Source organism: Parus major, chromosome 3 (genome assembly GCF_001522545.3).
Source record: "Parus major isolate Abel chromosome 3, Parus_major1.1, whole genome shotgun sequence".
Lineage (NCBI taxonomy): Eukaryota > Metazoa > Chordata > Aves > Passeriformes > Paridae > Parus > Parus major.
The window spans coordinates 62339203-62364230 of record NC_031770.1 but is presented as its reverse complement, the minus strand read 5'-3'; the positions used below and the strand labels follow the sequence as shown (position 1 = coordinate 62364230).

The following is a 25028-nucleotide window of genomic DNA, read 5'->3' as shown; positions in this document are numbered from 1 at the left end:
TCTTTGCATAGTTCTTAAAACTTTCCAGTGAACATTAGCCCAACTGGGTGACTACAGTGAGATGATATTAGAGGGGGAAATGTATGTTTATAGGAAATATAATATATTCCCTATAATGATTATATACTCCCCAAGACCAGACAAAGTCCATCTGTGGCTGCAAGATAGTAATAAAAATGACCACAAGTTCAGACAGGGAAATGATGACTTCAGACTCTGTTATTCAGAAGCTACTCTGGGAGGCCCCACAACATTTGGCCAGATGTTTTACATTAACTTAAAAAAGAATTAAAAAATATAATTAAAGAAAGCATATAACTGTATGGGAGCTCCATACACTGTTAACTCCTCATTCCTAAAGGCATACCTCAAAAAAAAGATCTGCCTTTGCTACAGGTCTCTAAAAAGCCCCTTTATGTGAGCAAAACAAATTATCTCCAACAAAGAGTGTACTCATGGGGTTGTTTTACTTATGAAAACAACATAGCAAGCTCATTCTGCTAAGTGTGTTGTGTGTGTTTTTTATATTTTTGCTTATATTATTTTGTAGGTAATTTTGGGTTGCATAGATTTGGTGAGGTTTCATTAGGTTTGATTTAGTCTGGCCTTTAGGTGACTGGCTAAATCACTGTCAATTTACTCTGAATATTGAACACTCTGGATCTGAAATTAGGGGATGTTAATTAGCTGTAATTGGTCACAGAGATGGCAGGGAATTTTGAACGCTCTATTAGCCCATTAGCAAATATGGATTCATGGGCAGTCAATCTAAAGGACTAAAATAATCTTAAATTATTGAGTTGCATTTACCAATTAAAATGTGTAATCTAGTTATGTGTACAAGAAATGCATGAAATACATTCATGAGTTATGGAGCCACTTAAAATGTGTGTTTTCTAACACAAAGGATGGAAGTAATGAACTGTTGCAAAGCACACATAATACCAAAATTAATTTTTTTATTCATTTCTGAAAATATTGAAAATATAAGGGATCCTGCAATGTGGCATACTACTTATTCCATAATAGCACACTGTGTACTGCATGAGATTTTTAGTTTCTTCTCTCACATTTTTGAAATGCATGTCATCTTCTTACCGCATTAGAAATATTTCAGTCGTGTCCAGAGTTGTACAATACAGCATGATAGGAATGCAAGCTTTCAATTGATTCCTCAATAAAATGAGCATAAAGCACTAAAGCACAACATTGCAAAATTTAATTTCCTTTTTCTGGGTAGACAGAACAGAGGTGAAGCTTTCAGTACAGATCTAATTCTTCTCATACTTTCCTCGAAATCCACTGCTAAAGCTAAAGCTGATTTGCAGATCCTATCCCTGCCCTAACTTCTGAATAAACTGACATATAATTGCCCATTTATTTGGTAATCACCCAGGAAGCAAAGCTTTACACATGCAACCTGTGACACGTGGTCCCCCTGTTATATTTCATATCATAACCAGCACCTCCTGGGTAATACAGAGTGCTATGGAATTTACAGCCATCATGTTCTGGATGTGTAAAATTATGCAAAACTGTATCTTAAATCTTTCTATGAGCAGAGCTTGAATTCATGTAATATAACTTCACTTACCTGAACTCTAAGTGTTAACCTCCCTCAGCCTCCCTCAGTTCTTTAAGCTACTTTACAAATTCTGAATAAAGATGGCTAGCAAAATGTAATTTACCACATGTACTTTAGGATGAAACTAAACATCTCTTTTTCATATCGTTCTGGGACAAATTTAATCTTATATAAATTGTCAAAATTTCTCAAACTTGATAGTTTATTTATAAAAGAATGTGAAACCATAGCAATCAGGAAACAAAACCTAAGGGTTGGCACTCTAATCACAGAGGCTGGCCTGGAGTTCATACTGATAAATTAAAATAATATATAAAAGCTAAAATACATATACTTTATGTCTTTTGGAATTGTTTGCATTTCAGATAATGAGAGTAAAATTGTTAATTATTGAAGGAAAGGAATGCTCAGGTTCAATTTTAGGGTATTCTTACTCAGCTCACATGTAGTGTTTTTACTGAGCTCTGTGGATCTCTGCGTACTCTTGGCAACATAATGTAGGGCATTGCACTCCCTGTATTTTCCAGAGGTTAGCAGCTCTTTAGTGTAATCAGGGGGAAAAAAATCCACATCTATTCTTCAGCCACACATTTCTCTGACTGGTTTACCAGGTCAGCCTGCCCTGCTTTCTGCTGCACTCCCTCCCGAGTGGTGCAGTCGCTGCTGTGGGGACGGTCATTTCTGGCACAGAAACGTAGCAGAAGTCCCTGTGGGAGCCCATAGATCAGAATCCTCTGTCACAGCTTTGTAAGTGCCCTTCAGAAATCTGCAGGCTGCTCCTCGGTCACCCTCCTGTCTCCTCTAGGCTGAGTTCAGCTCTCCCAGCCTGCCTCGTTATATGCGATGCATACTTCCTCAACTTGAACTTCATGGAACTTCAGATAGAGAAATGGGAAAGAAATTGAATGCACTGGCTTATGAAAGGCAAGTGTTCTTTGAGGAAAAATGCACTGAATTTTCTCTGTTTTATGGAGTTAAAATGCACACAGCTGAATACCATTTATTTGGCATCTTTCATTTGCATTTGAAAACTAGGAAATTAATTTTAGTTATGCTTGCAAAACTAAATATACAGTCTTGAATATAGCTATTTTCTCTTTTTATGTAGGTCTGGTTTTTCAAAGAACAATATCAAAACCAAGACAAAAAGATTACTGGGTTTTGGATTTAAGGAGCCACTTAGACATATCCTTCAAATTCTACTTTCTATATGAAAAGGAGACATTACTTCCACTGTAGGCAAGCTGTCCAAAAGTGAAAATCATTCTTGTATCAATAATGCCAGCTCTGTGATTCTATGTAAAATCCTCAGCTATTTCCATGGAATTTTTACAAATCAATTGATTTAACTCAAAAAAAACCCCAAAAAACCAGCAAGAAATCAGGAGTGAAAAGCTAGGGGTTATGATGACAGCTATGCAACTATTCTTACACGTATATAAACACAGAAAACAGTCTAATAAATCCTGGTCTAAAGAAGTACAGCAGTTCCTTCTCTTAATGTTTGACCAAGATCTGATTTGAATGCTGTCTTAATTAATCACTTAGGAACACAAATATTGCTGGGAAGGGAAAGAAACAAACACATGAACTCAAAATAGTAAAGTATCATTTCTCAGAGACCTTCACAAAATAAAAACTCACCCTACAGATTAAATTTTACATTGTTTTATTTCTAAATTGTGGTCTGAAAATGGCAGTTTCCATCAACACTACTGATTTAAGTTCATTTAACCAATACAATGTGAACAGAATTCCATCTGCTTGGAAAGTTCCCTTCAGACTCTGGTAAAAATATGGATTCTTATTATTTAGCATTACCCTGACTTGTTTTTAAGCATGTGTGACCTGACAACCAATTCAGAAATTTCTGTGTTTAAGAGTTTAGTCTGACTTGTGCCCTAGCTCTTGACTGTTCATTGAAAACATATTAAGAACTTGATTAACTGACTGACTGATGAATATTTAATATGGAAAAATGAAGCTGAATATGACAATTTCTGTTTCTTGGTTTTTATCTTTGTTGTAGCATCAAGTGTTTGGTGTACAAACAAAAAATCTGATGCTCCTTTTGGAAGAATCTCTCAAAAATAACTTTATGTTTTCCTGGTACTCCAGAGATGTCTTTCTGAAAACAAAGACAGATGAGAAAAAAATTTAGGAAAGTTTTGTGGTACATTTTCTCCACCTTTCAAGCTCTGTGATGTCTATTGATCCAGGATTTGTTGGTTTCTTTCAAGATCTATATGTGTTTCAAAACCTTTCTAAGTAAATCTTGAAGTCAATATTGATATATAGCAGGACAAAAAAAAAAAGAATCCATGAATTTATCAGTAAACTAATTAAGTCCAGGAAATTTACTCCAAAACATCAACTCAATTTCTTTTGAATTAAAAGGCTGAAGTCCAAATTTCAATTCCTAGTTAATTTTTGTGACAGATGCAATAACTTTAGATCTGGTGTTCTCATTTAAGGAAGACAATGACCCTAATTATTTGTTTTCTGGTTCACATGCATGTTTGCCAACAGTTAATGTCTGTTCACCTCACAAAGATTTTACTACTGAAACCTTACTGAACACTACATACCCTTCACAACCATTATATATATATATAACTGCCAGATGAAAAGCAGAAATATTCTATTTCTTTCTATTTTCTGTTCCTTTTCTCTTGCTCAATTAGAATCACTGTCCTTGTACCACCCACCTCATTTTCATCTTTGCCCACAGTAATCAATACATAACCTAAAGCTTGATTTTGTTCATTTATCTAGCCAAGTCTCAAAATTAGGCTACAGTTATTGGCTTATTGAAAACTAGGGTTAGTCTTAGCTAATATTGAGAATCTGGTGCTCTTATGATTTTTTTGAAGATCAGTTTATGGGTTATCATGTTATTTTTTTTCTGATCATTGAACTGTGTAAGCAGATATCAGAATGCTCAAGGCAACTATTAAAGACTTTATATTTCTGAAAATAGGAATTAGTACTAATTTTGTTTTTCTAGAAAAAAAAAAATTATATAGAAAATGGAAAACAGAAATCTGACCTTACATGCTCATATACATTTTACATTATTGTCAATATATTCATTTTCCAGGATGAGAATGGGCTGCAAAATGGAGAGACTTCAATTATAAAGGTGTATGAGGTGTAAACTAATGTGTTCTGACATTTCTCACAATATCTTCTCTGCTGGTAAACTCAGCAGAGACACTGTGCTGTCCCCAAGGAGTTGCGACACAGGCATACGTACATAATAGACGCTGCTTAATAAATTTTTAAATCTGAGTATACAAGGTGTCAAATAGAATATGCTGAGTTTTACCTGCTAAGTCTTTGTAATCCACCAAGTCAAACATTACAATGGCTACTGCTGACCAGGTAACAATCAGAGCAACAACAAGAAGCCATGCTGCTGGTGAGCTGAACGTTGTCACGAGGTCTTCTGTCACTGATTTCTTGCCCACTTTCATGGATGACGAAGGAACAGATCCGTTCTTACCATCTATTATCGTCGTGGTTGTTGACATGTGTCCTAGACAGACAAAACAGAGGAAAACGATGTGACAACCTGGAGCCTTAAAGCCAAGAATGTAAATGCTGTTTTGAAATTTTTTTTGTCATCAGAATGTTTAAAATAAATATAAATGTTGTATTACTAAAAAAAGGTTCTTGCACTTTCTGGAAGAAATAGTCACAACCAGCCTTTTTTATTACAATATGACATTTTTTACTCTGCCACAAATAGCTACAGGCCTAGGAGAGTGATTGATGAAAGCATAAAATATTATTACCCTCCAAAGGATTGTCTTGTTACGGACTGTAGGCCAGATTCTCAGGTGATGTGATTAAGTGAACTTCCATTGACTTTAATGGAGCTAATGCATCTATGCCACTTGAGGTTTGGCTGGAATTCTGCTGTGAAGGACGTGTATCAGTAGCAATGGAAATAGATTTACTTCATTTCATCTAACAGAAACACAAATGATTGCCATGTCCAGAATCCTTAAAAGCTGTGAATAAGATTGCAGCTGATTTTAAATTAACTTTGTTTGTGGAATTTTTCACTTAATGAAGTAATCTGCTAAGAAACAAGAGTTACAATGTCCAAACAGACTTGATTCCAGAAAACATAGGTTTGATAATAAAAGGCTGGTAGGAAGTTGAATGCTACTTAGCTAAGTGACCAGCTGACACATGGGAACTATGTAGTGGACAGTAACAGTATTGACTTAACCTACTTCTTCCTGAGCTATTAAAAATGCTAGTTCTAGACACAAACACTAATTCTGGACACAAACCAAAACGATGGTAACTGAAAACTAATTGTGTTTGAAAGTTCACAACTTAATTTTCTTCAGAGAATAGGCTTTGATAACCTGAACAATCTAGGGAGGTATTTTTTCTCCATTGTATACAATAACAGTAAAAGTATTCCTAACACCACAGTTGAAACTAGTAGAAGACTATGGTATGTCCACAGAGTTTGCAATATGTTCTTGTATGCTGCAGTTAAAATCTTCAAAGATATATTACACATGTTCTTGGTCTGGTTGTTCACACCAGTTTGTAAAAATTAATTTTAGTGATTTAAGGGACCCTTGCCCACACAGATATCTAAAATTTCAAGGGATCAGCTGTCTGCTGGTTTGTGTAAATCTTTGCTTTTCACTTGTCTTCTGTCACAGTTGATGCAAACTATAAAACTGATATTTTCTGTGTGACAGAGTTGTTGTATATGAAGGCAAGCAGATTCAATTTCACTTTTGACATAGAAAATGACAAATAGACACTGATATACTTTTGCTGTAATTACTGTACAGGCTGTTGAAGACTTTCCAACATTTGCCATCACAACTTGTACTTAGACTCTCTTTGAAAATCACAACATTTATATTCTTAAATAAATAAATGAAGAAAGGATAAAATCATTAATATTACCCATAGATACACAAATACATTTTTCATTCCTATTTTACCTTAACAAATCTTACAATCCTTTTGCTAATGAATATTGGATTTTATCCTTTCCCATAGAATGCTAAAACAAAATACAAAAGTGATATTGAAATGCCCCTTTATGTATCTGACAAAAACATATAAAATTGGGAAGGGCAGTTTTGGTGGAAGAGGTTCCCTAATTCCTAATCTGTCATACCTATTGAGTTTTAAATTTCATATCTTAATCTGTTCTGGAATTCTTTTTTTTTTTAATTTTCCTATGCAGTGCATTGTATTAATGAGTAATACATGTATACATTGATGTATTAATGAGTAATAAGTAGTTTCCTTAGCTCTGCCTTTTAATTTTGCTTCTGCACATGTATCTTGTGCTGATCAATGCCTTGCTTCAAGCCCTGAAAAACTGCTCTCCTACATGAGTTGTAAAAGCAAAACAAGATTGGCATATTACAATTTTTTTGTTACTTATTTGAAATTTATTCTTATTTATAGAATATTTATTCTGCATATAAATAATAGTTATCTTCTAAGATAGAATGTATATATATTTTTGAAAAATATTATAATACCATCACTGCTTCCATTTCTCCAAACAAAGATTTTAGATCAAGCAATCACAGCAGGAGGAAAAATCTGCCAAGTGACAACTAACAATAAAGATCAACTTCTTAAGCCAAATTCAAAATCAATAGCATTTTGTAATTCTACTGCATACAAGATGCAAGTAATTTGTGCATGTAACAGGTCATAAATGACACATTATGCATTTTTTTCCCCTTGGGGATATCAGTCAGAGTTTATGATGTGTAAGAGAGAATAGAAAGGTACTGTCTCATCTTGACAAATCTGATTAGTACCACAGCATGTCTTCAAGGACATCCTAGTGGCAGATATTTGCAGTTATAATACAAACAATTAAAACTCTATATGTGAATACAAATATAGACTTAAAATTACCAGTCAAAGCATCAGTCCTCTAGGTCTGTTGCTATGTAAAAATATTTCCTTACTATTTAGCATACCTAACTTTTCAAACTCAGACCAATACGTCTTCTTTGGTGAAGAAAATAGTAACTGATGATTTATCAACCAGAGCAATGCTGCAGAGACAGAGGTAAAGTATGCTAGAAGGGTATCTATGACAAGCTTTTGGCTGTTGATGTAGTCAAGTCAGATTTCCCCTTAAAAACTCAGGATGTTATGCAATAAAATTGCTGTCGTTGCATTTATTAAAATGTGAGTGAACAGCTATTGATTCAAATTTGACTGGAAGTCAAGCTAGGAAAATACTGTTATATTGTTGGATGCTCCTGATACAGGTGCTTGCAATGTGATTCAGGGACCTAAGAAACATCTCCAGTGTTGTTTGAAATGCTTTACATACATCAAAGACATCCTCACAGGACTGGCAGGCAAAATCTACAGGACAGTTACTTTGGAAATGCCTAAAAAAACACCCAGACAGGATGTACTGAAGCAAATAGAAATTAGATTTTTATGTCCCTAGATACCTATAGAAACAAAATTGGCTGGAGGATTTGATCTGACGACTCCTGAGAAAGACATTTTTTGCTACTATGTAATCTCAAGCAGGATAGATTGTATATTGATACCATCATCATTTCATGACTCCAAAATGAAGAGGCAGTAACACTGAGACGATCTCACTCTTCCTCCAAACATTCTATTATTGTAGTACCCAAGAGCTATACTCATGCTTTTCTCTGACTGTTTCTTGCTTTTGGGTTTCTAGGTGCTCTGTTCATTTTTGTGCACCTCCTACCAGTGCTAACTTTCCCTGCAAACCATCAGTGATGGTATTTACAGAGCTAGACCACAGAAAAGGGGGGATATATTTACAATGCTTCCATCACATCAGTGAGCAGTGATGCTTTTTCTCAGAAAAGTGCCAAAGTTGGGCAGAACTCCTGCCCAAGTGGGGCTTCAGGTGCCCAGTGCGGGGTCTAAGAAAGACAGGCATTTTTGCTGCTTTGAAATCACATGATGAAGCCTGTTGAGTTCTACATTTACAACGAGCAGAAGTCATTCAGCAGCACACTAAAATCAGATTGCTGAATTTTTCCAGGTATCCTTACTATCCACATAATAAACATTTTCTCTCTCAAGGCAAATTTCTGTGTCCATATTACAGCCAGCCTGAATCCAAGTCAGTTTACTTTAGATGAGCACTGCAGTGGGTCAGGAGATTCATGAGCAGATCAGTTGTCCCTGCTTTGGGAGAGGCAACATCCATCACAGGGGTGGAGGGTGCAGCTGAAGGCTGCTACAATTTCAGCCATCCAATTTTAATCCACCGCCACATGTCTGCGAGAGCCTCTTGGCACTTTGGGCTGTGATTGCTATTGATTTTCAATGAGGATGGGAACTTAAAAAAGTTATATATACATTTCTATAAAAAGATTACTCCAGGGATGTATACTTCTGACTGCACATCACAATTTCTCATGCACACAGGACTAGCCCATCAGGTCGCAAATGTCACCTTTACAGAAACAGATTGATTTCCTAAATTCCAAACAGCTAACACTCAGAGATTCTTACTATTCCTCTGGTTTCAGAGTTGTCACTTAGCATACAATCTGAAGACCCATAAGGTCTCGCAAGTATGAATAAACATTGACAATTGGTGACAACTTTGAGGAGAACACCATGTGACTTTCAGAGTCCAGAGAACCTGTAGTCCTGGCAGCCTAGGTAAAATACCCTTTGTATTTGTGTGCTGAGGCATTATCTCCTTAAAACTTACTAAGCATAGGAGTCCATGGTTAAGGATGGGTACTTGATTTTACAGTTCAACCGCTACACCTTCTTCTACTCTTGTAGAAAAATGAAACAAAACAAAACTAAACCTCCAAGACAAATAAATAAACCTATTCCACTCAGGCTCATTAAGGCGTAAAAGAGTAATTTTCTGTATTTATGTTACTTCATAACTATTTTATGTATAACTGTCTTATTCTGCCAACAGGAAAAAAAAAAAAGTAAAATATTTAGTGTGCAACGCCATTTTAAGGCTAGGCATATTATAAGCAGAGGGCTAGTCACAATACTAAAAAAAGAGGTTGTTCACTTTTAAATGATAATATTGTTGCTAGGGCAATGCAGTTGGGATGTGAGAAACCTCAGTGCAGTCTACTCTAAATGAGAGAGCTGTTAGATTTTGACATTAATGGCTCCTGTTTGACCTATTCCACTTCACTTGGAATACTTAAATACTAATTAAGGAAGCAAGAAAGAGAAAAAATGGCTGTATAAATCGACACTGTATGTTAAGCTCCAGCTCAAGCCTTGGGCTTTAACCTGTGACCTTATCAATCCTCCACTGCTGCAATCAGACGGGCAGGAGTCTCAGCCTGATGTAAGTAGGGTACCACAGGGAGAAGAGGACAAGGGATTAGAACCCTTCAGTGAAGAACTGGGAAATGGATATCAGATAATCTGCTGCATTTTTTTCAAGATCAGCACATCAGCCTCAGTGAGTCCACAGACCTGAAGGCATCGCAATAATCACTTTTTTTCCCATGTGGGGAAAATTATTTCTACCACAAGAAAGGATTACACCTACACCTGTTGTTCAGGTGATACTCATGCCTGACTGTGACATCCTCCTCTTTCAATCTCTCTGCTAGGGTTTCTTCTTCCTTGGCTTATATGAACACAAAGGAAAAGACAGAATTAATTCCATGGTCAATAACTAGTACCTTACAATAAAATATTAGTAATAATATTATTTCCCAAAATGACCTAATGACTTCTTTCATGCACTTTGTCTTTTTTATATATTTATGTGAAAACAAAATGCTAAGCAGAGAAGAAAGAGATCCTCAGGATCCTCTGTATTCACAGAACAGAGAGCTCCTATCATCTTATCTGGCCAGCACTAGGGGCCAAAAATACAGATACTGGATAACAACCAACAGAGTGCAGCATATTTCAAAGAAAGAGCAAGAGCACTGAAGCTGGTCAAAACCTTTGATCTCCTCCAAATACTGCTAAAGGATGCAATTAAAGCAGATTTAAAACCATTTTCCGTGGAAGATCTGTAGCCCTGGCAAACTCCAACAGATTTGAGAAACAGCTACATCTGCTGATAGAGATCATGATTTCTATTGGACAGACATGGAAATATACAGGCAAGACATTTTCTAACACAGAGGAGGAGATAGAAATACAGAAAGACAACTTCAATAGGTAGATTCAGGGTTTTTTTGAAAGCTCCTCTCCCTCTTTTATCAGCAATAAATTGTGAGTAGGACAAGGATCCACAATGCAGCCCAAAAATGGGTGATGGGAAACTAGTGTAGGTCTTCTGAGTATGGACAAGCTTCTACAACCTTTTGAGCAGAAATGTGAAAAACTTAAGAAAAGCTAGTTTATTTAGGGGTGCAGCAGAAATCTTCTCTTGAGATGACTGACATTCAGTAATTTCTTCTCTTTTGTATAAAATTATATCCCTGTACATATGGATGAATGAATGCAACTGGAATACCTAAATGGAAAAATAAATAAATGGAGTTTCACAACTGACACCAGAATTTTAAATCCATCACACTATGTACTGAAGTGTTGCTTTACTATTTATATAATTAAATTGCAAACAGAAAAACCTCTCAACACATATCATGTATATATATTCACAACTTCTCAGACTTTAAAGTATTCTTTCTGCAGACTAGAGGCTTAGAAAGTTGTGTCTAGGACTGCAAATGAAGAACATATGCAGATTTATCGAAGATTGATAGTTATAAAAATGTAATAATCTTTATGAAATGTGGAAAGCAGCGCTGGAGATTATTCAGCAACCAATTCTACATGACAAAAGAAATAGAATAGAGATTATGGAATATGGAGAAGATGGTGTATGAAAATTAACTGAATGATTGGATTCAGAAAAGACACTTATAATTATTATGGTGGTTGGTGCTGTGTATGTTTTTAATTTCCTTTTCTGTTATTATATCTGTATTGGTTTTATTTTTGATCAATACAGAACATCTGATAATTTAAAGAAGTAGATAGTATTAATCTTTCTATTCATTGTCCAAGAAATTATGTACACCAATCTTTTCATTTCATCGATTTCAATAAGCAGCTTTTAGAAGAAAAGATACATTCTATAAAGACATTTCATTATCAAGTCCAAAGAAACTGTGTACTTCATACAGTATCAGTAAATAATACTAATAGCACTACCATGGGACGAAAACTAGAAACTATTAATGCTGTATACTAACATCTGACATTTATTTTGGGACTGTAATAATTGTAGTTGCTTAGGGTACTGTGGTGGGTTGACCCTGGCTGGATGCCAGGTGCTCGCCAAAGCTGTAATACTCCTCTCCTTCCCTGGACAGAGAATGGAAAATATAAGAAAAGGCTCATGGGTTGAGGTAGGAACAGGAAGAAATCAGGCACCAGAAATCACCATGAGCAAAACAGACTGGACTTGGGGAACCTAGTTGAATCAATCAGAATAGGTAATTATAATCTAAATCTTTCAACATTTCTTAATTTCACTTCAGATTTTCTCTGCCTCCTCCCTGCAGAGGTGCAGGGGGAGAGGAAATGAGGGTTGTGGTCAGTCCATTCATTATATGCTGTATCTGCCGCATTTTCTTCTCAGAGGAGGACTCACACTCTTCCCCTTCACCAGCATGCAATCTCTCCCATTGAGAGAGCCCTGCATGAACTTCTCCAACCTGAGTCCTTCTTGTGGGCTGTAATACTCCACAAACTGCTCCAGGATGGTTCCTTTCTGTGGTGTGGAGTTCTTCAGGAAAAAGCTGCTCTAACATTGATTCCCCAGAGTGTCACATTTCTACCAGGAGCCTGCTCCAGCATGGGCTTCCATGGGCTCACAGCCTCCTGTGGGCACACATCCGCTCTGGTGTGGAGTTCTCTAGGTGCTGCAGGTGAATATCTGCTCTCCTAAAGGACTGCAGGGAGCCAGCCTTACCATGCCTTACCATGGGCTGCACCTTGGGCTGCAGGTGTCTGGGGCACCTTCTCCTTCACTGATCTTGGGGTCTGCACTGCTGCTCCTCTCACTTATTCTCTCTTCTCCCTCTGGTTGAAGTTGTTTGTTTTTTTTTATTTCTCCCCTTTCTAAGTCTTTTCTCTCAGAGGTGCTACTCTCATCATGATGGAATCAGTCTTTGCCAGTGGCTGGTCCATCTTGGGGCCATAAGATACCGGGTCTGTCAAACATATGGGAAATTTCTGGAAACCTCATCCAGGAACCACTTCTGTATCCTCCCCCATTACCAAAATATTTCCATGAAATTCCAGTACAGATACAGTACACTACCATGGGCTATGTGGAAAAAAAGTAAAGGATCACAGAAGAAAATAACTGATAATAACTAGAAAACCTCCATAGTTGTTTGTTCAGAAAATTGTTTTCCAGTGATGTACAACTAGGTTGCAGAAGGAACTGGATAACTACATGTAAGGAAAAAGGACTTTTGAATATGAATATATAATCTCTGACTCAGGAATTTTCTTTATTTCATAACCTTGAATGCTGAGCAAGTATATTGCCAGGGCAGAGTCTAAGAATTTAATGCCTGAACTTAAAACTTTTCCTCAACCTGGCTGCTGAAAAATACAAGATACTTTCAAACCTTAATTTGTCATCTGCTAAAATTATTTGAACACATGTATCTGATTGGGTTTTTTTTCCCTGAGGATAGCTACAAAGATTGCCCTAAAAATACTTTTGTGTATATAAAAGATTGGTTGTACTTCATATAAGAAGTTGACATATATGGTTAACTCCTTGCCATGCAGATTCAAATGATGGATTTGGACCTTTGCTGTACAAAAGGAGTTACAATTCCCTGAATGCAACCTGGACTTCACCTCCCTACTGATCAAGGAGCAAAATTCAAGCAGTAGCAATAGAGGATGGTTTGTCTAGAAAATCTCAGAGAATAGAATGGGGTAGTAGGGAAGAAAGTCTGGGAAGAACAGCCAAGAAAACCAATTTGCTCTAGCAACCAGTATAACTGATAGAAGAGATCATCAGGAGATTTTGGAAAGGAACAAGTATACATAATTGCAAAAAGGTCTCTTTGCTCCAATCAGATTTCCCCTGAAGAAAATTGCTTTTCCAGGAATGCATCACTGGGTCCTGTTGAAGAAATATTAATACTAGCTATTGCTTTTTCTGGAATAGGCCAAGGTATGAAATGTAGAATTAGATAAATTCCATATGAAGAACTTACCTATTTGTACACATGTCTTGAAGCAATCTGAGAACTTCAAGGGGGGGGGAAGTGAAAATCAACTTCAGCCTGACCTAAATTACACTGTGTTTTAAAATACAATCAGCAGTAAAATAAGTTAACTCCCTCTCAGCTGATATACTTCTAACATTTGGCTTCAGAGGGCCTGGTTAGGTCAGCAGATATCTGAAGGACTTAGGTGCCCATATTCCTTTGAAATTTCATACAAGATGAACCTTAAATCACATTAAAAGATGAACTTCAGAGATCTGGAGCTGAATTTTCATCTTTCCTTACACGTTTTAATTCCATAGTCTAGTAGAGCATTGGTTGACACTTCAAATTAGGCAGAATAAATCTTGTCTCATAACTTAGCAAGGAAGTGTAAAAATGTCTTCACTCCAAAATTGCTTATAAAGAACATTAGGCTGATATGAATTTCAGCTCTGTGGGATTGTTTCCTGTGTGCATATGCATTTAAGCAAGCTTTTACATGATTCTGATTATTCAAATATCTCAGACAAAGAAGGCATTAGCAGTAGTTAAAAGATATTCTGTGCTGTTAGTCTTATATGGCTGATAGTACTGTAAACCTATCTGCAATAGCTGATACCTGAAATTATTTTAGAAATAATAGTAAAGGAAGACCTAAGAATCAGGTTTAAAAGATAATGTGTCTTATTGGGAAATTTTACAGATTTTAATTAAAACTATATCACTTTTTGAAATAATTTCTTGAGAACTTAGCAGACCACAGGAGTGATAAATAATTTTATAAAATCAAAACTGGAGGATGTGCCATTGATAAGAACAAGAGAAATGTCATTTACTGCAGTTTAAACTATATACTAGGGTATGGAAAAGGGACATTGAGCTGCTTCCTTTTCAAAAGGCACCAGATTTCACCTTTTCATGATCTGAAGGTTACAAATTTACATTTTTCTCTTTTAAGTATCTCTTCAGTTTGTTATGTTTTTTACATTGTCTTAGAAATGTGGGGCTTTTCAAAATCAAATGTTTCATTTCCATCTTCTCAGTATGCAGATGAGGTAAGAATGCAACTGAGTTCTGAACACTCAGTCCTAAACTAGCAGCAGCCTGAAAAATCCATTATTTGTTTGGTCCCACATCTGAATTTTTTTATTGATTGGTAGTAATACCCTCCTTTCTTTGGAAATAAATTGGTGCTCTGAAACAGCAAAAAGTTTTCCCTTCTCGTTCATCTTAGCAATCTGACATTTCAGAAGGAGATGCCAAAGGGGTATTTAGACACACTTCTGAGTTGATATAAGCTGAGAGGTACATCTTATCTTTTCAAATGTCAAAATGAAAGTTGGAGAAAAACGATTGCCATTTATCTCTAAATAGCAGTAGACCTTCTGAAGAGAAAGCACTGTGTGCAGTTCCCTTGTTATTAGATTTTGGAAACCCAACTCTACACATCCTTGAAATATTCAGAGGGGATTAGGAAAAAAATTGACTAATTGTTAGCTGTTGAAAAAAAATTAATCTGTTCTCATCTGTAAATTATAGTCCTAATAAATAATGAAAGTTACTAGAATAAATAGTAGGTTCCACACACCTATTTTCACTCTGGACAAGTCTACCAGTATAAAGAAACTGTAAAGACAATTTAAGATCTGTGCTTCCTCTGATGGAACTATTTTCTCTCAAATAAGTGTATTTAGGAATGGTTAATAAGATTATTTGCTTGATTTTTTTTTATTCCAAGCTAACATGACTGTGAAGGTTGCACTAATTTTATGTGTCTTAATGGACTGGCATTTACAGACTCTGAAAACAAAAGTAGCTCTAACAATAATTTACTATACTCTCTGCAAATTATGGTGCAAGTCTGACAAGACTTCCATATGGAGCTACCCAGTCACTACAGCACTCAAATACGGAGTTAACCACATGCATAGCTTGAATGTATATACTCAGAAGTCATATTGAAGAAATTTGGTTGCAGGTCATTTACCAGAGACAGAAAAAGGTATTTTTGGCAAACAGAAATTGCAATATGAAGTTATGCAGTACATATATATATATACACATATATATATATATATACATATGCATGCGTAGATATATATTTATATATATGTATGTATATATATGTATATATGTAAAAAACTTTGTTAAAATTGCAGCAAAAAAATCTCTTCTGTCAGAAAGGGATAATTAAAATAAGTGCTTGTGGCAAGTTAACCATCTATGGTTGCTGTTAGATCTCACCTGTAAATGGTAATTTGCAACTACATTATAGGTCATCCTGTCTGGGAGAGAGAAAACTGAAAGCGAGCTGCTGAGGAAAACTTTTGTGGCTTATAAAGTAGTACAACCACTTTCCCAGGACACAGTAGTTGTCTAAATAGATGAACCAAGGTCTATCCCCTGTCAGGAAGTGATTTTCAAATAAATATGGGAGTACTCCACCTGTATACTTACAGAAGACCTAAAGGTGCCTACTACATAGGCACCTAAAATAGGTTTTCTGAAGGGAATTTGAATAGGGAAATTAGGTTTTTATGAAACTTGCTTTTAAAGTTATTTTCCTATAAAAATATAAACCCAAATTGATTTCTGATATACTTTTTGTATTCAGTGTGTTCCCATAAGAAAAGAATTCTAGGAAGCAGTGGCAATCATAGAAATGGTTCATCTGAAGGCTTTGGGTGTGGGTTGTTTTTTTTTTCCTTTTATTCTGTTTTTGGTCTGAAAGAATCCTTTGGAAAATATCCTTTCCATTTTAGGGCACAAAAGGGATCTTAAACTGACACGGACGAATAGAATTCAGTGTTTAGGTAAAAATTAATGGTGTGTTTCAACATTTTCTTTTTGCAATAGCAATTCCTGAAACTGTAATTTGAAGTGGAAGTTTAACCTTGATAGGCTAAATTAATAATATCGTTAAACTCTCATCTTTATTTGGAAAAAAGCATGATCTCTAAGGGCAGCTGAGACATGTAGGATATGCTGTCACAGTGAGAACAGTTGATCTTTGTTGAGGGTTCATATTCACAACACACCTGTCATCTAACATGTATTCTGAAATTCTCAAGAGCTGAGAAATCCTTACACTATTTAAAAAATATTTCTTTAATAGATTCTTATGCCAGATGATCGCACCTTAGAAAAAATCTTTATTTCAAATCAATATTAAGTAATCTGGAAAAATGGGATATTTTTGAAAATGTTGAGACCCATTCTTGAACCAGCTACAAAAATTTTGCCACAGCGTAATCCATTTTTACCCAGGATTATACTCTAACTAAGTTCTGGAATGTGTGAAAAACTTTTCAGTTTAAGTTTGATGAGAAAAATCATTATGTACATAGGTACAGAACCCTAGCTACCTTTCCTTTTCTCTTTTTTCTCCCTATGCAGATGTTTTCATAGAACCTCATGTACACCCTGAAAAAACCAAGAAGATTTAGGATTTTTTGAAGGCTACCTGAGGAAAAACCAAAATTCCTTTGGTAACTGCATCAATTCTCTGCATTCATCCTCCTGCCAGCTGAAATCAATCAACACCTCTCTGCAGAATGAGGTCATGACTAGGTTTTAGAAATTGTGAGCAACACCTGTGTTTTAGCCACAAGTAAGTTAACAGCAAATGAGTCTATGAATTAATCTGTCTTGTACCCACACCTAAGTCCAGAGAACATATAATATTGCTAATTTTCAAACTGTTACATTACAAATAAGAAAAAAAACCTCAAAAGAGTTCCTTAGAAACATAATGAATAGCCTAAAGGTTGGTTTAGGGACTCATGCTTCTGTGATCTGAATATCAGGTCCTAAACCCATTTATTATCAGGGGATAGAGATTTACCTACCATTTAAGTCTTCCTATCACACCTCTTCAGATCTCTGCAGAGTAGACAAGATGTAATAATAAAGACGTCAACAGATCATGCAAATATTAAATTCAGGTCTCTAACTTATCCCAGTATAAATGCAAGTGATTACCTGGCTACTTTATCTAGCTCCAGAAACTGAGCCAATCTTTATAATAATTCCTAGAAATATTCCCCCTTAGGAAGTGAGACATTCAAGTGGTATTTAAAATAAAATTTTAAATTACAGGAAAGTCTGGATCAAAGTCTATGCAAAAGTACAGTTCCATACCTCTCCAATCCTACTTGGCAAAAAAACTATGGAATGCAAATTCAGCTTTTGGGTGTCTGTTATGATGTTTACTTGTAAAAATGTGTGAAAAGGAACACTGTGATATGTGCACTTAAAAAGGCTATCTGTTTTATTTCCAAACTGTGAGTGAACTTCCAATTTCTACATCAACTCTAACTTGAAACGTCATTTAAATTTTATGATAGCCATGGGAATATGCATAAAACATATCAAGAAATGCAAGTTTTTTAAAGTAAGTATTTTTTTGTGAGTATATTACAGGGCAGGATATTATCTTTGCTTAGTCTTATCTGGTGTATAAAAATGTCTTTCTAAAACTTTTGTGATTTATAAAGAATTGGCAGAATTATCAACTGATTGGTATAGCTCAAGGTTTTCCTATTTCCTACAAAAGATACCTTATTTTTCCATCTGAAGGAGTAGATCCAAATTCAAAATTAATTTCTTTCAAGTATATATGCCATGACATTCAGAATTAATAATCATCATATAAAGAAATAAAAAAAAAATTAGATTTTTTTCACTAAGCACAAAACTGCGAATAGTACTACAGAAAAAATTCCAAATGTTGTGAATATATCCAATTTTTCAGTATAAAGTTGGTGACATATAAATTTTTTTAAGAAATAGCTTTTTCTCTGTGTCTTTGAAATTATAAAATATTTATCCCTATAAAAGATATAATACCAAGGAGTATGATTTTAATATGGAATTTAATACTCAGGGGAGGAAAAAAATTTAGATCCATGGTTTAGTTAAGTGTCTCAGTGAAGTGCCATCTCAATTTTGAAAATTATTCACATGAAAGTTTTACTTATAGGCTGGCAATCCTTTAAACATATTCAGTGATAGATAAAATAAAAATATTCTCTCAATGAAAACACTCCTAAAGCAGAAGAGGAGTTATTTTAAAAATCTATATAGACTATGTCTAAAATATTTCTTCACCCTACTTACATTAAGTTTCTAAACACATAACCCAAACCAGGAAGAATACATTAATTATAAGCTTAAGTGTTTGTAATATATGTGAAGTAAAAATTATTGTCTACTGAGAGACATATTTGTAAAATTATCTTAGTGTAAGGTTCCAAATTCTAGAAATGAAATTCAAACTACCCACTCTTGGGCAGAGCATAGAATCAGAGAATTGTTTATGTTGGAAAATACCCTTAAGATTATCCAAAGCCCAACTGTTAAGTCCAAGCGCTGCCAGGGCCATCACTAGACTGTGTTCCCCAGTGCCACATCTTTTAAAGACCTCCAGGAATGGTGACTCCATCATTCCCCTGGACAACCTGTTCCAGTATTAAACCCTTCTTTCCATGAAGAATTTTTTTCCCAAACCTCATCTGGCAAAGCTTAAGGCCATTTCCTCTCATCCCATTGCTTTTTACTTGGGAGAAGAGACCAAACCCCACCTCGCTACAGCCTCCTTTCAGGTGGTTGTAGAGAGCAATAAGGTCTCCCCTAAGCCTCCTCTCCTCCAGGCTAAATAACTCCCAGTTCCCTCAGATGCTCCTCAAAAGGCTTGTGCTCTTCAGAGTTCTTCAGCAGCATAGAATGTTGCAAATTTGTCATTAATTTTAATTGACTCTTATTGCATTTTTCAAGTCAACATTGGCATAAAAATGAAGCAAAGGTGTTGAAATAGAGTCTGAGTTTCTCTTTCTGGGCAACTTTCTGCCCTATGTATCAATGGGGCATCCATTTCCTTATATTTTTGGAATCTGAATTTTTATGAAGTTCATAGCCTCTTGCAGTTCCTGTGTCTGCTTTATAATGTTAGACATAGGGTTCAGCCTAAGTTGGCAGTGGAAGACTAATTAACATATAGAAAGACTTCAGCAGAGCAGTCCTCAAAACTCAGTGCTACATCTTTGGAAAGAAAACCTTTCCACTTATTTTAATCACATGAGCAGTCCCAAAAGCTTTCATAATGTTAAAGCTTTGTCTCAGTACAGTTCAAAAGATTTTATTTCAAGTTAAGAAAAAACACATCGTCTTGAGGTGCCCCCCCAATGTTATTATTGCTAACTAGAACTGAAAGTGAGCTACATCAAGGAAAAATTTTGACCTGTTTGGAATGATAGTTTCCTTATTACCTCCCATGGATTCTAAATCAACTAATCTTTAGCATCTGCTGTAGACATGCACAAAGTCATCACAAAAACATCCAGCTATGCTTCACGAGCTGTAACACCTCCCCACATTCTCTGTAGAGCAGATCCATATAGCTCTAGTGTTCCTAGCCCACAGTAACAGCAGGTGCTGCAAAGTTTCCACCCAGCTTGAGCGCCTTGCGTGAACATCAGACACTTGCAGGGCCTCTATAATGTTCCTGGCATCCTGCCTTGACCTTCATTATCTTATGCTTTGCTCTCTGACTGTTGGTGGGATAGAAGAAGGAAAGAACAAAGTTGCATACCTTTCCCTGAAGTTTAGTCATGAAAAGGATATTCATGCACCTTTGTCCTAATTTTGTCCCTATGTTTTCCATCCAATAGAAAATACCTTTGGTTTAATATTGATGAAATAGAGATGGTAGCTAGTATTGTTTCCAAACAACCTGTCCTGTGTTCAAAATTTTTGTAATTATGCTCAAACATGTGCAGATAAACACAACGTTCTCCTGTTTACTAAATCTTCACATAGTCTCAAGTAATATTCACATTGTGGAATTGAATTTTTTGTACTTTTATAGATTTTCAAATCTGGATTTATTTTCCTCTCATCTTCTAACATTTATCTTCCCTCCAGTTCACACTCTGATTCAAGGCCATATTATTTTCATTCTGAAGAAAAGAAGCAATGGGAACCTCCTAACTTCTGGCTTACTCTTTCTCTACACTAAGCATAACACAGTCTTCCCAAGAGTGTAGTTGTTTGTCTTCTTCAGCCATTTTTGTAAGCTTTATATATTTATTTGTTTATATTATTATATAATAAATATGTATATATATAATATATGTATTATTAACATTTATTTATTTATTTATTTATTCAGTATATGTATATAGTTCCTTGAACATTTCCTTCTTGGATTTTAAGAATACCTAAGATACTGCTACCCTTTAATTTCAGGAAAGTTTCAAGCAATTGTCTGATATTTATTTAGCATTAATATAGTAGTTTCAACTCATAACTTTGCCAGTATAATGAAAGGACATAGAGATGTCCTCTGCAGATGCAGAAGTTAATGGTCCTTTCTAAATTTTTAATAAAGCTTTTGAGAGTTTCTTAGTTATCCTGCCTACATATTTGCAAGATTTTTCTGGCTTTTATATTCTAGTCAAAGGCCTATTCATCCTCTAACCTTTCTTTATTAATTTCCTTTTCTATTATATCAATAGAGTGCAATTTCAGCTATAATTATGTAAGTGCTAATAAATAAAAAATGCATACTTTCATGGGTATTGAAAAAGAACTCTTACTTTACAGTCAATATTTCAGCCTAACAGCTTACATTTACTGTATCCTTATGGTCATGTAACTGATAATCTTTCACTCACTAACACAATCCATGCCTCCGGAATTGCAGTACACTCACAGTGCTATTAAACTGTTATGATAGAAGACAAGAATAGACAAGATGTATCTAATATATTTTAATGAATAATAATGAATTAAATTCACAATATGAAAAAAAGGAAGGTCTTAAGATACTGTACTTTGCTTGCTATTTTTCCTGGTTTGGTTTGTGGTTTTTTTGGTTTGGTAGGTTTGTTTGTCTTTGTTTGTTTGGATTGTTGATTGGTTGGTTGGTTGGTTTGGTATTGAGTATTGAAAGTGAAGTATTGAAAATGTTGGTGACAAATCTGCATGTATGAAGAAGTGTAAGATTTATTTGTTATGGAAAAATATTGTCATGATTTGTATCATGCACATGTTTCTGTCCAGATACTTAATTCAAATCACCTTAGTCAGGAGCTACATTTTTTCAGAATGCAGTGTAGATTAAAAAGAGTTAGAGTGCTAAAGCATTTGCAGATTCATACAGTGGAAATTTTTGCAGGTAACTTTTATACAGAATGAATTCTGATGATACCTTCAGAAGCATACAAGCCATGAAAATGGTATTTGTACAAGAAATCCACGGAAAATTAATAGTCTGTATGTTTGGAAGTTCACATTATTCTCATCTATGTCCAAAAAAGTGTTCATTAAATTCTGGTTATAAAATCACTGAAGAATATAATAATTTATTATTTCCTTATCTTCCCTCTTCATTGCCCTGGCATTTAAGCAAGTTGTAAAGCTAAAACAAAAGTTGTGTTTCTTCAACCAAAAGTAAATCAGAAAAGTGCTATATGTTAATAAAAGACTCAAAATATGTGCTTTTTCACATAGAATATGCACTCTTCTTTTTCAGCTGATGAGACACTACAGTTCTAGTTCTATTCATAGCGATTGAAAATACACTCTTCAATCACTGTGAGAATAAAAGGCAATATTTTTATATTTAATGTGTCAGGAAACCTTGATTCTTTCAATTAAAATAATGAAAGACATAAAAGAAGTGGAAAATTTGAAAGACGACATAGGTAGTCCTGACAGTGGCTGAAAACACGTGAATCTTCTCCAAAACCAAATTCAGACTTTTAACAAATTCCATGCAGATAACATTCATTAAAGGACTAAATAAGTGCATCTACTTTTTGAAGATTTATATAATTAGACAAATTGAAATTATTCTCTACAAAAACCTAAAAGACAACAAGGATTTTGTTATTAGTAATAGCAACAAAGATTATTTCAAGGGCATAAACTGGAAATATTCAGCGAGTTGCAAATTTAAAAGAGTTGACAGTAAACACCAAAAGTGGAGTAGAAGTTAGACTAAGATAGAGAAAAACTTTGAATGTTATCTTCAAGAACTGGAGTGTAGAGAATGAGTTCTCTTAAAGCTGAAAATACTAGCTGAGTTTTCATTCTCACTCACTTGAACTCATTCAGCCTATGGGAAGTTGGATCTCACTTGTGTATTCCTTAGAGACAACTGAAAAAGAAAGCTGTGAGGAAATTACTGAGACAACTATTCTATTAAAATATGCTTTCAAAAATATGAATACTGAAAATTACTTTCAAAAATACTGAAGTTTCTGAAATTTACAATATGCTTCTACAACCTTCTAAACTTTAAGACCAGGTGCAGTTCTTCAGTGAAGTGCACTAAGTGTGAAGATTATGACACCTTCATTTCTCTTTCTGCAGAATACACAGCATATTCTGATTTAAAGTGCATTAATGTAGCTAATGCTTAATTTATATTTACTTAAGAAAAGCACATCCTAAAAGAGAAGGGGCTTTGGTATTCCTTGCATTCAAAGATGATAAGAGAAAAGAGAGGAGAGGAGAAGAGAGGTGAAGAGAGGAGAACATAGTGTACAATCAAGACTTCACAGGCTTTTGTAAAAACTCCATTTTTTAGCTCACTTTATATATTTTCTTTGTTTTGATTTCTACTCTTATGGAAAAGAAGAAACCTATTGATGTCTTTTGGTTTGATTGGTTGGTTGGTTGGGTTTTTTAGCTGATTGGAGATTGATTTCCATATTACACAGCAAAATACAATCTGTTCAGCAGGCAACTGAGAAAATGAATGGTCAGAGTGGGAAGAAAATCCTGAGAATTTTTTAAGGGCTTACAAGCTTTTATTCCACTATTTCTTTCTAATCTTTAACACAAGGACCTAATATTAATCATAATTATTTTTTTACATCCTGTATGCCCCCAAAAGACCAGGAATTCAGGCTCCTGCAGAATTTTTTTGCAGACATCATACAGGACAAGAGGAAAGGTCTCCCTTCCTGCTTATTTTTGTAAATGTAGGAAAACAGGGAGATGTGGAATTGGCTAAAAATTAGATTTCTGGGCTAGAAAACAGACACATATCATAAGGTGCTTTTTTGCTCTTAGTTAAATAGTTTCACCTGAAGAACAGCTGCTTCCTCCAGTGGGAAAAGACCAACACTGGAATTGCTCCAATGCAACCAATGTACATCTGTTTTCAAAAGAAGATGTAATTCATATCTGCCTACCTGGGCATTTTCAGGGCAAGATGGAGCATCTGGAAGTTAAAATTGTATTCACGTTTGAGAAATTCCAAGACTATGTAAACAGCTTGATGAAAGAACAGAGGGGCAAGTGGCAGAGTCTGCAGATACAAGGAATCAATGATTACAACTTCATGGTATTTGCAAATAAATATTCCTCATTCACAGCTCCAAGTGTCTCAGTACCATAGAGAGGACAATGGAGAGGGTTAGTTAAAATTTTATATAAAGTTTGCAGTATCTAAGGCAAATTTCCACTATGCTGAAAAACTATTTCACAATAGGAAGATTTCTGATATTTGAGAACAAACTCAAAACCACTGTAACTACAAGAACTAAGAAGTACTGTGCTTCCTGATCTGCTTGAAGTAGCACTGATTTGAGGCAGCAGAATTAAGATTTAATGGACAGGATGATTAACGGGAGTACAAAAGGTGGGGAAAGTGAGGCATGAAGGTGTGTTGGAAAGGTCTGTGCCCAAGGGGAGCACCGGCTCAGCTGCCGGCTTCTTGCACCTGGGGACATGGGACAGCTGCAGCCATCCAGCACTGGAAGGAGAGGCATCACACTTCAAATAGCTGTGGCAGGGAGTAGTGAGGAATCTCAAAGGTCCTGAAGCCTACCAGATGTGGCCACCTCCAGGATAATGAAGAGTGCAGTATTCGTTTTTCTTCTTCTTTGTGTTACTCATGTAAAAACCCAGTTATTAAGGGGAAAATGTAAAGCATGATTTATATATCAGAACAGCACAAGTAAGCAGTAAAAATATTCTCCAGAATTTAATCAATTTAATCACAGAATCAAAAAATTACATATTTAGGATTAAGATCTTTGAGACCATCAAATTCAGACTTTGGCTGATCACCACCTTGTTGATGAGACCATGATGCTGGTTGCCATTTCCAGTTGTTTCTTGAACACCTCCAGGGATAGATACCACCACATCCATGGACAATCCATCCCAATGTATTACAATCCTTTCCATGAAGAAATTCTCCTGAGGTCCAGCCTGTACTTCCC

At 35.4% G+C, this 25028-nt stretch overlaps 1 protein-coding gene across 1 annotated transcript in view; it reads right to left on the bottom strand.

Moving 5' to 3' along the window:
* TRDN (triadin) overlaps positions 1–25028 on the bottom strand; it is a 143064-nt gene that overhangs the window by 107702 nt on the left and 10334 nt on the right. The window contains exon 2 of the mRNA XM_033512927.1: positions 4914–5123. Coding sequence (XP_033368818.1) covers positions 4914–5123 — 210 coding nt within the window. The remainder of the gene's footprint in view (positions 1–4913; positions 5124–25028) is intronic.